Source organism: Osmerus mordax, chromosome 8 (assembly GCF_038355195.1).
Source record: "Osmerus mordax isolate fOsmMor3 chromosome 8, fOsmMor3.pri, whole genome shotgun sequence".
In the NCBI taxonomy this organism is placed as follows: Eukaryota; Metazoa; Chordata; class Actinopteri; order Osmeriformes; family Osmeridae; genus Osmerus; species Osmerus mordax.
In genome coordinates this window covers 8345966-8359593 of record NC_090057.1, presented here as the reverse complement: position 1 = coordinate 8359593, position 13628 = coordinate 8345966, and the positions used below count along the sequence as shown (strand labels likewise).

Here is a 13628-nt window from a genome sequence, read left to right as displayed (position 1 = left end):
TGTTGGTTTCACATTCCAGCTACGTACAGTAAGTAATTAACCCCGCCTTTTGACGCTTGCCCCACAAGGTACCTGTCCCAGGTTTTGTCAGATTCCAGAGTCTGCCGCGACACGAGACGCAGGAAGGGATCCTGTGAATAACTTAGGCTTATTTGTAAAGTTGCCTCTTTAGTTTAGGCTTGGCGTCGAGATGTCAGACAACAAGATCGTAACAACGTGTTTGTTGTGGTTTCATGTTTGAGGCATAATGTTTCAAAATAATTTAATCTGTGTTTTCCTCTTCACCACCGTCCAGACTGCAGGTGGGCTGTTCTTATCAACCACACAACATTATAAAACATGTATTTATTTGGGGCATTATGGGTTAAGTATTATAGACATTACTCAAAATAATTTATTTGAAAAGAAACTATTGTTTATTGTTGTTAAAGTTTTAAACCTTTTGCCTAACACTCGCTGCAGTGTTATAGGCATGCTGCTGAAACCGGGAAATTATTTCTTACTTGTCCTTCGGTGGAACTCTGTTGATAATAGAATTTGCATTATATTAATCAAAGTATGTCAGAATGATTTTCATTGTGATAGCTAGAATAGAAACAGAGCTAAATACCAGACAAATAAATATATAGTGTTGATGAGACACTGTGTCACTAGTGGTTAATTTGTAACCAGTGCCCCAGACCCAAATGCTGAACTGAACACGTGCAGGTGTGAGGCAAACAGGAAGCAGAGGGGTTGTGGTCTTCAGCAGGAAAGAGAGAATAATCTCATTTTGGGTATACTGTAGGATTGATAAAAAACTGTTTCTAGAAATCTTCAATCACTGTGGCTTCCTGTTTGTCTCCCGTGTTCATCATCTGTCTGTCTCCATCTCTGAGAGCACAGGGAGGCTTGCTGTTTTACACAGGTACACTCTTGCACTTTTTGATTGGGGCTATCTCGTTGTTATGATCAGTGACCTATGCACTTTTGTAAAACTCTCTCTTGGAAGTCGCTTTGGATAAAAGCGTCTGCTAAAATGCATAAATAAGGCTCTTAGAGACCTACTGAGTAAGTGAATAGATTCCATGCCCTCTAGATTCTGGCTGTGGGAGAGCAGATGAGACCTGTATCTTCTTACTTTATATGATGTCTGAATAAAAAGAGGGAGACTGGCCTCGTAGAGGTTGCCTGAGAGAGAGGAAAATATGTGATCTGGCCTCTTGGCTTAATAGCAGGGCTTCCAATGTCCACAAAATGGGAAGGGATGCGAGAAAATGATTCAAATGACAGTTTGGTTTCTTGTTTCTGTGCATGTATGTGTGTGCAGCAGTCTCTCCCAGGTCCTCTCTCCCCAAGCCTGTGGACCTCACATTCACCTCCTTCAACCTCAGGAATGAGCTCCGATGGCGTCCAGGAGGGGAGCCCCCAGACCACACCCATTACTCTGTGGATTATGCCATGTAAGCTCAACTGGACTTGAATCTTCGCTGCTAACCTCCGCCTGCCTAGGGTTGGGTAGCATAGTGTCAACCAGGAACAGTGTGTGACGAGAGAGCGTGTGTGTGTCATGTGGAATCATCTGACGAAGGACTAACCACCATATGGCTCTATTTTCTTTCCCCCAGCTACGGTGACAAGGAGGAGGGCGGAGGGAAACGATTGCGATGGAGGGTGGCGGAGCTGTGTAGGGATATCGCCCGGACCTGGTGTGATCTGACCAATGAGACAAGTGACCTGGAGGAGGGCTACTTCGCCAGGGTCAAGGCAACGGCCACCAACACCTCCTCTAACTGGACCATCATCAAGAGGAGGTTTGACCCCAAACATGACAGTAAGCATAAGAAAAGAAAGAGATTGAGAGAATGTGTGTGAATGGGTGAGAGGGAGAATGTGTGAGAAAAAGAGAGAGCAAGGGGGGCAGCATGGTATCCTAGGTTACGTATCATCCATAATGTGACCCTCTCCCCCCAGCTGTGTTGGGTCCACCGCTGGTGTCAGTGAAGGTCCAGGACACCAAGGCCGAAGTCCGGCTGAGCGGTCCGATGAGGTGGCCTGTCCAGAACCAGACCCCCAAAGTACCCATGAGCCAGATCTATCCCCAGATGACCTTTAACCTATCTGTCTACCATCAGGACAGAAACCAGATGGTCAGCTCTCTTCCTGTTTACCTCAGAATGGATTTTGCGCACGATGCTGTTTCACACAACTCATGTTGCTGTAGTATGATCTAATAAGATGAAAACATGTAGACAGTCAGGGAATCCTAAATGTCTCAATATTATGCTAATTGACCTTCCTGTGTGTACTGTAGCCTTTCCCCCTTGGTTTACTCAATGTATGTGTGTGTGTGTGTGTTTGTATTCCAGCGCCACTTCCTCCTCCCCCCTTCAGAGCCTGTTGAGTATGAGTATCCTCTGCTAGAGTATGACACAGAATACTGCTTCTCTGCCAAGGCTGACTTCTTATCACTTCCTCTGGTGTGTCTGGCTTCAGAGTGGCACTGCATACACACACCCCCAGGTACGACCTCCCGTCACCTACACACCTACCCGTGTATTGCAGACCACAGTGACACCTAGAAAGTCTACACCTACACAAGGCTTGGTTTGTGCTTCGATCCTTGATGCTAGCAACCTTTCATCTAACATTTGAGTCAGCCGAGGAATTCAAACCGATCCAGTTTCAGTTACTAGGTATCATTGAACTATAACCGAGCCATATTACAGGCTTGTATGCTACAGGGCAACATTCCTTTTAATGCACTCATTCCTCAGGAGTGCGTGTGAAAGAGCAAGAGACAGAAAGAGAAAGAGAGGGGAGAGATAGAGAGTATGTGTATATCTGTACCCCTTCCTCTGTATGTGCTGTATGTTTTAACCTCTCCCTCTAGACCCTGTGGTTGGTCAGATGCTGCGGGTGCTGCTGGGAGTTGTAGTCCCATCCGTCTGCCTCTTCCTGCTGCTCTTGACTGGCTGGATGCTATACCGTTCTGTGCAGGGCAAGGAGCATAAGAGTCCTCACACTCTGGTGAGACACACACATATACCTCACACTGGTGAGACACACACATATACCTCACACTGGTGAGACACACACATATACCTCACACTCTGGTGAGACACACACATATACCTCACACTGGTGAGACACACACATATACCTCACACTCTGGTGAGACACACACATATACCTCACACTGGTGAGACACACACATACCTCACACTCTGGCGAGATTAGATTCCGGGCTGTGCCAAATGACGTTGTGTCCTTGGGCAAGGCACTTCACCCTACTTGTCTCAGGGGAAATGTCCCTGTACTTACTGTAAGTCGCTCTGGATAAGAGTGTCTGCTAAATGACTAAATGTAATGTAAAATGTATTGATGTATTCATGCATCATGATTATCCTCTTCCCCCCGACCCCGCTTTGCACCCACAGGAGATGTCCCATCTACAGACCCCCCCTCGTACCTTCAGCCCAGAGACAGTCAACATCATGATCTTCCATGTGCCTACTGAGAGCACCATGGAAATGCCAGTAGCCCCCAAGCTTGCCCCCCTCTTCCCCACCCTGCCCACCCCACCTGGCCAGAGCAACACACTGTCTCTGCCCTCCTTTCCAGGCCAGTGGCCTCCACGCCCACTGGCCCCAGATGCATTCTGGGAGGATGAGGTTCCGGAGCACAAAAAGGAAGAGGTGGACTATGGCCTTGTAGGGTTTACCTCAGAGCAGGACCAGGGCCAGAGTCAGGGTCAGTACCGGAGTCAGGATCAAGGCCAGAGCCAAGGCCAGGGTCAGGGTGTAGAGAAGCCAGGCGAGGAGAATATCAGCGCTGGGATACATCTGGAGAGAGACCTCCACACGGGACTCTTCCATATCCCCCTGCCTGGCTCTCCACTGGGGCTGGAAAGATGGAGGGAGAGAGAGGGGGAGAGTAAAACTCTTCTCCCCTATGCCCCCCAGCTGGGCTCTAGGGTATGGAGCTCAAATGCTCAACAACTGCAGGGCAGCGTCTGGAGATTGCCTCCTCAAAGCCAGGAGCGGGACGGGAACAGTAAAGGGGAGGAGTCACAACCCTTCCTGCAGGCCAGGGTCAACCTGTTACTGTCCCCAGCTCAGACACACAGTAGAGTCAAGGAGGAGGAAGTCACGGAGGAGGAAGGGTTGGAGCAGGAGGAAGAGGAGGAGGGAGGACACTGTGTTGACTGGAGCCCTGAGACTAGAAAGCTACATATCCCATTCCTCCCTTTTTCCTGGGACAAAGTGGAGGCGGAGATAGGGACAGAGAACAGGATGGAGGGAGGGATGGAGAGAGGGATAGACAGATGGATCGGTGGAGGGATAGAGGCAGAGGGTGCTCTGGGACAGATCGACCCAGGAGAGATCCTCCCCAGTGTGATGGTGCGCCAGGCATCACAGGAGAGCGAGCCAGAGAGTGACATCACCAATCTCCAGAACACCTGGAGTCTCCAGATCAATATGGACTAAAAGCGCGACAGGTCAAGCTACATGGACCAATAGAAAACCAGATAACATCTACAGTGCATGGACAAAGAGGACAGCAAATAACCTCAATATCAGAAACAGGAATAGGAATAGGAAAATAACAAGCAAAATGTCATGATGCCAGCTGACCTCAACATTGAACAATGTGAGATTGGATAACTTATTTTGTATACTACACTTAAGATAATAATCATGAGTTGATTCAGTTGCCAAAAGAGATGAAGGAAATATGTTTACTCTCTGTGATATTCATGTTACTGTTTAATTGTATTTATCTAATCTATCCAAGCACTTTAACTGTTGCTGTCTAATTACTTCTGTTAAAGTCTGCTGATGGCTTGAATTTAAAATCGTAATATCTAACTCCATCTTATGATAATGTATTAACATAATATTGTAGTGTGAAGGAAATGCTGAAGGTGCCTACAGCCACACACCTGAACACAGCCACTGTAATGAAGGAACACACCGTATGAGTAGTTAAAGATGTATTATATAAGAATGTTTTTTTTTAAATGTTTTATGAAGCACTAACACTACCCATGGCGCGAACAGTCTGAATGCACATAGGCAAGCTACGACCCTTTATTGACATAATGAAACAATTAATGAACTAATAAAATAAAAAAAGAAACTGTTAATTTGTTTAGAAAATAACTTTTAAACAACATACAACATGTTAATGAATGCTGAATTAGATTTCTAACTTGTTTAAAGAAGCATAATGACAATGATTATTGCCCCCCAAATAGCCTTTCATGATTATTAGATGCTCTAGTTAATTTGAATTGACAGGCCAGTCTGCTGTGTCCTCTGGGTTGGATGGTTTGTCAAGTCAAACAGATTCATGGCTGCTTCGGTAGGGGGAATGTTTTTAACAGAATCTCTTCCTTATTTTAACTGTTAATAATTTATTTCCAGGAAGCTTCACTGTTACTGTGAATGCTTGTGTTTTTTTTATTTATATGGAAGTCATGATTTCCATCCTTAAATGGTTAATAAAGGTTTATTTGAAGTCAATTTCATCAAGTTTTGTTTACATAAAGGACACAAACAGGTAATGTGAGTTTGATCAGGAAGACAAACTAAACACAAATGTTTGTCCCTGCAAGTTTCCCTCTCTCTCTCACACCCTCGTCTCCTAGCTGCAGAACAAAAGCCTCTTGTTTGATGGTCTTTGAAAATCACCTTAGAGAGAGGAAGTGTGTGTGTGTTTATGGGAACCAGCTGAAACTTGATCTGCTCCAACAGCAGGTTGTGTTCAAGTGTGGTTTTGAGGAGGAGCAGGAGAGCATCTCTGAAATGAGTGTGTGGTGTGGTTGGCTGCGAGGTGGATACAGTCCAATATGTTCAGCTTTTAATGAGGCAATCACCCCTTCCCTTTATAAAATAGGAATGTGGGAGAAGGGGTGGTGTGACGGGTATGAAATAAACCAGAGCACCTCTACAGACCAGAGCACCTGTACAGACCAGAGCACCTCTACAGACCAGAGCACCTGTACAGATCAGAGCACCTGTACAGACCAAAGCACCTCTACAGACCAGAGCATCTCCACACACCACTTCAGATAAAAAAGAGTGTGTCTCTTGTCCTACAGAGACTCACATTCAGCATGAATGAATATGTGTGCTATAATACTTCTCACTTTCATGCTGTGGTCAACAGGGGCCATGGGAGTGCTGTGGTGAAAGCACAGCTCTGAGGAGATGAGCTGGCACCAGATACCAGATGAAAATCATAAACAATAAAACTGGTTTAAAGAATAATATATGCTATATGCATGGTTGCGAGTATGTGTGTGTACACAAGTGTGTTTTATAAGCGTTTAAACAAGGAAGCTATGAACTTTATCGAGAGCTCCAGGTTAGGAAATTGTCACATTGTCTGTCTATTCTCTGATGTGTGAATCTCTCAGGTATTTCCTCTATTCTATTGTACCTCTGCAGTTCCCAGAACCATTCTGAACATGTTCCCAACCTGAGGTCAAAGGATATGATGTCACACAATACAGAAAAAGCTGTTTAGAATGAGGGATAAATTAGGTAGGACAATAGAGGAGAGGAGGTGAGACACACACATATACCTCACACTGGTGAGACACACACATATACCTCACACTCTGGTGAGACACACACATATACCTCACACTGGTGAGACACACACATATACCTCACACTCTGGTGAGACACACACATATACCTCACACTGGTGAGACACACACATATACCTCACACTGGTGAGACACACACATATACCTCACACTCTGGTGAGACACACACATATACCTCACACTGGTGAGACACACACATATACCTCACACTCTGGTGAGACACACACATATACCCCACACTCTGGTGAGACACACACATATACATCCACCCATCCATACATTTAGAATAAATGTAAATGTCTATCATACACTATATGAAACACTATACACTTATTTAACCACTAGAGAGCGCTGTAGCCGCATCCCTTAGCCACCTCCTCTCCGCTCCTCTCTCTCTGACCAGGCTGTGGGAGAGCAGATACGGACTTTAGTTGCTGAGGGACGATTTCATGCTCAAACAAGTGTCATTTCTGTTGAGATGTGATAGCAGGGAAGGCAGCTTATCTGCAGTCTTTCTGTCCAAACTCAACATCTGTCTGCTGCTCTGTTCTGCATTCATCCTGACAGAGGAGGAGAATCTTGCTGGTTGCTGTGATGCTGATTAAGCTCAGCTATGCATTTCAATGCAGTGAGCCTGGAAGACGAGGATATGGAGAATTACACAGAGACTCAGTCATTCAAAACTGTAGGCTCCGCTTTAAATCAGCCCACCCGCACCAACATACCATCAAAGTAAAGACATCACACACACACACACATGTGCACACACACACATGCACATACACACACACACACACACTCCTCAGAGGAAGATGAAGGAGCTTACTCATACTGTATTAAGTCAGATTACTTATTTAATTTCAAAAGAGGTGAGAAAGAGTGTGTTTGTGCGTTTGTGTGAATGAGTGTGTGAGCGTTTGTGTAAGTCTGTGTTATCTTTCTAAATGAGTGTATTACTGTTTTATTTGAGTGAAGATATAAAACTGGGCATGGACTGTAGTCACGTGTTTGTGTGTGTGTGTGTGTGTGGAGGTGGAGGTGGGGCGGTGGAAGGGGACATACTACTGTAACAGCCTCTGTCAATTCCTATAGACATACACGCACACACACACACACACACACACACACACACACACACACACACACACACACACACACACACACACACAGACATATGTACACATCCCTCCCCCCCCAGGGGTACTGAGTACACAGGGATCTTCTACAGAGGCTGAGTGATCATAGTGATCATATCCCCAACAGGAAGTCCAACACCCCCAACAGCAGTTATGATAGACGGCCTGGTGGGGCCACTTAGAGCCCAGTAATCAGGATCATCCAGTTGTCACACTCCTCAGAAGAACCACATGGACCCCCCTCTCCCCTAAGCCACCCCTCCCAGTGATGTGTAAATCTAAAGTGTACAGGCTCCAATCCCAGGAACTGTATGTGCTAGTGTGTGTGTGTGTGTATTTCCTTCTGTACGTGTGTCATCTTAATGTGTGTGTATTTGTGCAGGCTGTGTGGGGTTGTGTGTGTGATATTACATCATGAGTGTGGCGCTGCGGAGACCTGCTGTGCTGTGTAAACACAGGAGCATTCATGTTTAATCAGAAGTGAGGTGACAGGCGGGCCGCTCACACGATGCGTTCAGCCTTTGTTGTTGAATGAATAACAGCCACAAAGGAAGCCAATAAGAGGAAATTAGTTTTGGGCTCCTAATAAAGGTGGTTGCCCACATGACATCACGCTTGTACCTGTGTAGGCTGAAGATGTATTAGATAATACCCAATTGCTCTGAAAGTGCCAAGTCAATGAAAGGAATAGTTAAGATGAGTTCAAGACAAATCAATGTATTTATTACACAAATGTAAGGTGCAGGTGTCTGTTACACTCAAGTTGAGTATCACAGAAGTCTGGACAATGAATACAGGAAATAAAGGGAGTTAAATAGTATCACAATATGGGAGAATACAATATGATTAACATTGCCTTTGCCGGTACTGAAAAAGGACACTGTATGCCAGATAGCTTTTGTTTAGGTCTTTAGATAGGGCTCCTAGAAATGGCCTTGTCGCTCCTTCTATTTTCCTCATTCAAAGTTGCATTGCATTCTACACTTTGGCATTATTGTGACCTCTGACTTACATCAGCGACACAGGCCTTTCATAGTCACACCTTACAAAGACCTAACTTTATGGCTATGCAGGCATAATAAAACAGTATAATGACAGTTTATCAATGATACAAGAAACCTAATTAATAAATAGACATATTTCTCTCCTGGACATAACCCAGGGTTATGTGCTCATGAGCTTAATATTGCAGAACATTTCAAACAGTATAGAAATAATAAAGTAATCATTATCTTTAATTGTTGTTAACTGATCAGTGGCTTATGGACAGACCTCTTCAAGGCTTTACAATCTTCTAACACCATAATGTTAGAAATCCTGAGTGAGGGATGGGCAGTCACACTGTATTGGTAGGGTTAATGGGAGGTAGTCCAGTGTGCTAATGTAGGTTAGAGGGAGATAGTATACAAAAGTAGGGTTAGAGGGAAGTATCATGTTAATAAGGTTTGGGGGGTAGGGAGGTAGTCAAATCGAAATAGCACTCCACCCCCTCGCCCATCTCTCTCTCTCTTTACCGCTCTTCCTGCTTTCCTGTCTCCAGCAGTTTTCATATGTCTTGATTGGTTTGTCCTCCCCAGGATGAGAGGTCTTATCTCAGCTAAGTTGCTGGCTATCTGAGCACACTCGGTCCCACCTAAGTATTTCGAATGCATTCTGGGATGGAATCTTCTGCAGGAAAGTGCTGACGGGACATATTGGCTGGAGCCAGACGATTACCAGCGCTCTCCCTTCTTCTCTCCCTCTCTGCATCTCTCCTTCTACCTCTCTCACCCTCCACTCCATCTCTGCTTCCTCCTGGTCTCTGTCTCCTCTAGTGCCTTGCATTGCCACCTCACAGCAAGAGGTCTTGGGTTCAAATCCCACACAGGGCACTGTTCGCTGCTCAGGTGGGCTATCTTCTGTGCCTCCCTGTTTGGAGTTTACATGTTCTCCCTGTACTCACATGGGTTTGCTGCGCAAAAGTATCCTGATATTAAAACATGCAGAACAGATTACTCTCCTGCCTGTGTCCATGGCCAAGACATGGGGTGAGCACTTAGACTTGGCCCCCGATAGACGTTGATTTGGCTGACCACTGCTCCTGGCTGTAGAGGAAGGTCAGCAGGATGGGACAAAGCAGAGAAAGAATGTCTTCAATGGACACTCTCCAGAGTGTGTTTTACAGAGTCACCACTCCCTGCATGGGAGGGAGTCAACTGTCTGACTAATAAACATTTCTTCTTTTCATTATCCCCCCCTACACACACACACACACATTACTAGAAGGTACTGTGTAAGGTATCATTTCAGTTTTAACCTCCCCCACCACACACACACACACACACCGAGATATGCTACAACAGTTGCTCCCTCCCTCTGATAGCTGTGGTCTTCACAGTACAGTGACCCCAGAGAGAGCTGCTGAGGGCCTCCAGAGCAACAGCTCGTCCTCCCAGGGTTCCAATCTCCTGCTGACATCTGTGGATAGATGAAGTCTACAAGCAATGATCTCTAACACAAACACAATTACCTCATATCTCGCCTGCAGCATTTTGTTAGGTCTGTATTGTTTTGAGGTTTACTGAACCCAGTCTATTTGTAATTCAAAGAGATTCTTCAATGGAGAAGGCTATTACCCTGGAAGAGATGAAATAAAGAGGTCTGAAACACAGGTTTTCATAAAAATGTTTTTTTTTTAAATGATACTTTGCATTGAACATGCAACTGGACCTTGCTGTTGCTCCACTCTCAAATATCACAATGTTTTGGACTGCACAAACTCTGGACAGGTGTTACAATACGTGCAAATTGAATTAATCATAAAAAATAATTATTCATCCCATCAACCCACTGTTGCACAGAACAAGCCATTCAATTCAGCTGGAGTCATTTGTGTGACCTTTTGTGGTGTGTATGTATGGGATGTGTGTTCGCATGTGGTGTGTGGTGATGTTTGTATGTGTGTGTGTGTGTGTGTGTGGTGTCAGTGGTTGTTGGGATGTACCATAAATGTTTGCCTTTATGGATCAACCACAAACACACATTTTATTAATATGACTGAATCAATATAAAACATTTAAACATCTCTCTAAATGTTTTGTATAAATAGTCAGTATATTTCCTCCAGTTCATATAAACAGGTAATCTTCTTAAAAATACTTTGTTTCCTGAAGAGCTTGTCTTACAGAAGGACCAATAAACACCACAACAAAAACACACTGATCTAGAACCTTCCATCTCTGTTGCAGCCCTACAGGCAGACGGACAAACGGACAGACACTACATGCACCCTCCGTCTGTAGAAGAGAGAGAGAAAGAAAGAGAGGGAAATACAGAAAGAGAAGGAGGGAAGGAAGAGAGGAAATGGCGAGAGGAATTACAACAGAGGGAGAAAGGGAGAGGGAAAGAGTGAGGAAAGAGACGGGGGGGGTGAGAGGGAAAGAAAGCGAGAGCAAGAGAGAAGATGCCCATCATCAGGGACTCTGCACCTCCATGTTATCTATCAGAGTGTCTTTCTTCATAAACTGCAGGTTCCGGACGGACCTCCAGACCCCAGCGTAACTATCACTGACAGCCTGTCCTGGCCCTGCCAGGCCCCCCAGGCCCACCCGGGCCGCCCCAGAGTCCAGGGGCTGGTTCTCACAGTGGAAGGCCTCTCTCTGCATCTCCAGCAGCTCTGCATCCGTCATGACGTACTGCTGAGGGGCGTCTGCTGCCACCGCAGGGGGAGCCACCAGCTCCCCGTTCCCCAGCCCCCCCTCGTCTCCACCCCTGGGGGGCTTCTCTGTGTAGGGCTGTCCGGCAGGCCTGTCCTCCTGCTCCGCCCCCTCCAGGTCCTGGTACAGGCTCTTCCTCTGGGTCTCATAGTACTTGACCACGCAGTAGATGATGGAGCCCACTGTGTTGACCACCACGCCGGCCACAAACAGCCGCGTGGGCTCCACGTCTGTGAACGCCACCATGCCCACCGTGATGGTGGCGATGCTCTTCACCACGCCCACGAAGCTGGTGGTCACGGCCGAGTTGATGTAGGTGCAGTGGAGCGTGGTGAAGTTCATGGCACAGCCGATGAAGACGCAGAACACAAAGATGCCTGTGATGTAGGGGTTGTTCCAGCCGGCATAGCTCCACATGTGGATGGCATCCATGCTGACCAGCGAGCACACCAGGAGCACCGGGGCCGCCATGATGGCGATAGCGTACTGGGCGGTGAGCGGGCCGTAGTCGCTGTCACCGCTGGTCTTCTGGATCAGGACCAGGTAGGAGGCGTGGATGATGACCGCCAGCACCCCCGTCACGTAGCCGAACGGATCGCCGGTCAGGTCACCAGCACCTGGAGAGGGACGGGAGGGAGAGAGAGAGAAAAAGAGAGATAGAAATAGAGAGAGAGAGAGGGAGAGAGAGAGGGGGGGAAGCGCTTGACACAGTGTTAAACTTCACACACATCCCCACCCAATGGCAGTAAAATTACAGAACTTATCCTGAAGAAAATACTGAATCTAAAACTACAGAAACGTATATACCAATACATTCTCAGAAGCGCTTGCAAGGCAATACTTTTGATTCAATTGTAATCACTGCAAATCATGTGCGTAAAATCAATATGCGGGTCCATTTTTCGGATATAATTCATTCGTTTCAGAGTGCATACTTTAATTACAAAAAGACTGATCGGTCTTACCGGCTAGAGCAGCTCCACCGGTCGTGATAACCACTGCCGTGATAACTCCCACGGACGGGATACCGTTTTTCAAGATGCAGACTCCTATTCCGAGCGTAACGAGAGGTAGGCACCGTTTAAACACCACGTACATAGGCAGGCTGAGTCCTTTGAGAGACCAGAGAGTCAAGGTGGACTGCAGGGTGGACAGAATGCAAACCCCCCCGAACACCTTGGCCAGCTGCAGACTGAAGGGGGGGATGTCCACTTTCCCCAGCCTCCGCAGGATCTCCAGAGTCAGCGCCGCAGTCGAGCTGGTCAGGAACTGGATGAGAGTGAGGTAGTTGAAGTGATAAGTAGTGATAAGAAATTTTAACAAAATGTTCAAAGATCCCGAGAAAAATCCGTGCGCCACTGCGACTGAGATGCCTAGCAGACGACCTTTACAAAGTTCCATGGTTGAACTCTGAAATCTCCCGTTACGCGCGAACAACACAAGAGTATACAAATATAACGAGTGAATGTGCGCCCCCAAGCCCCGTGCAACAGACTGGTCCACGCAGACTGTACTACTGGAGCGCGCGGCTGTAAATGTCCAAGTTATTAACGTCAAGCACAAATCAATTGGCTTCCAAGACCCCGTCCGTAGAAGAAATCAGAGGTGGATTCCAATAGGGTGAGCAGATTTTTTTGGGGTTGGATATGCTGACGCGTTCCGTTTGAATTAGCTGACCTCTTCAGCGCTCAATTCAGGGGATTTCAGCTTTTTTAGTTTGGCCGCATGCTGTGGTCAGCTCGACATGCAGAGCATATATGGAGAACAGCCCGGTACAATACAGTTACAGTACACTGTACAGTCCTAAACCAGCGCTTCCTAGAGCATGAAGGGGGTAAGGCGCAACACTTTGGCGCTGAACTTGCTGAGTGCAGTCTGACACTGGTGCCGCACAGCCGTAAGCTTTTGACTTCGAGACGGGCCCGAGGAGAGGAACAAACCCACTCACCGGGACGGACTTTCCCTGTTGTATTTACATATTGCGGTCCCGTTTCCCCCCGGACCAATTGGAAAGCTCGACAGGCGCATGAAATCGTCATAAATTACACCGCTGTGTTCTCGCCCCGTGCCGAACCGCAGACTGCCGACTGGACAAACGGAGTCGTTTGTTCTCTTTATTATTCAACAGAAAGCGGCTTTGAGTGCATGCAGCATCGTTATCTCAAACCCCGCGCGTGTCTGTCTGTGATTAATCCTTCC

General features: G+C 46.5%; 2 protein-coding genes across 3 annotated transcripts; one reads left to right on the top strand and one right to left on the bottom strand.

The window, feature by feature from the left end:
* Positions 1-109: 109 nt before the first annotated feature.
* il20ra (interleukin 20 receptor, alpha) lies at positions 110-5507 on the top strand. 2 transcript variants are annotated; one of them, XM_067241795.1, is made up of 7 exons: positions 110-302; positions 1313-1442; positions 1608-1813; positions 1954-2129; positions 2349-2502; positions 2873-3009; positions 3420-5507. In XM_067241795.1, exons 1-7 carry the CDS (start codon positions 248-250, stop codon positions 4467-4469), a joined length of 1908 nt encoding a protein of 635 aa, XP_067097896.1. In that variant the 5' UTR covers positions 110-247; the 3' UTR covers positions 4470-5507. The 2 variants fall into 2 exon arrangements, with proteins under 2 accessions (XP_067097896.1, XP_067097895.1); XM_067241794.1 differs by having other exon boundaries at positions 1310-1442.
* A 4879-nt stretch (positions 5508-10386) lies between these two features.
* Positions 10387-13599, bottom strand: slc35d3 (solute carrier family 35 member D3). The gene is made up of 2 exons (XM_067242300.1): positions 12395-13599; positions 10387-12046 (listed from the first exon to the last, which is right to left on the bottom strand). The coding sequence occupies exons 1-2, from the start codon at positions 12828-12830 to the stop codon at positions 11187-11189; spliced, it is 1296 nt and encodes a 431-aa protein (XP_067098401.1). The 5' UTR covers positions 12831-13599; the 3' UTR covers positions 10387-11186.
* Between the last annotated feature and the right edge of the window lie 29 nt (positions 13600-13628).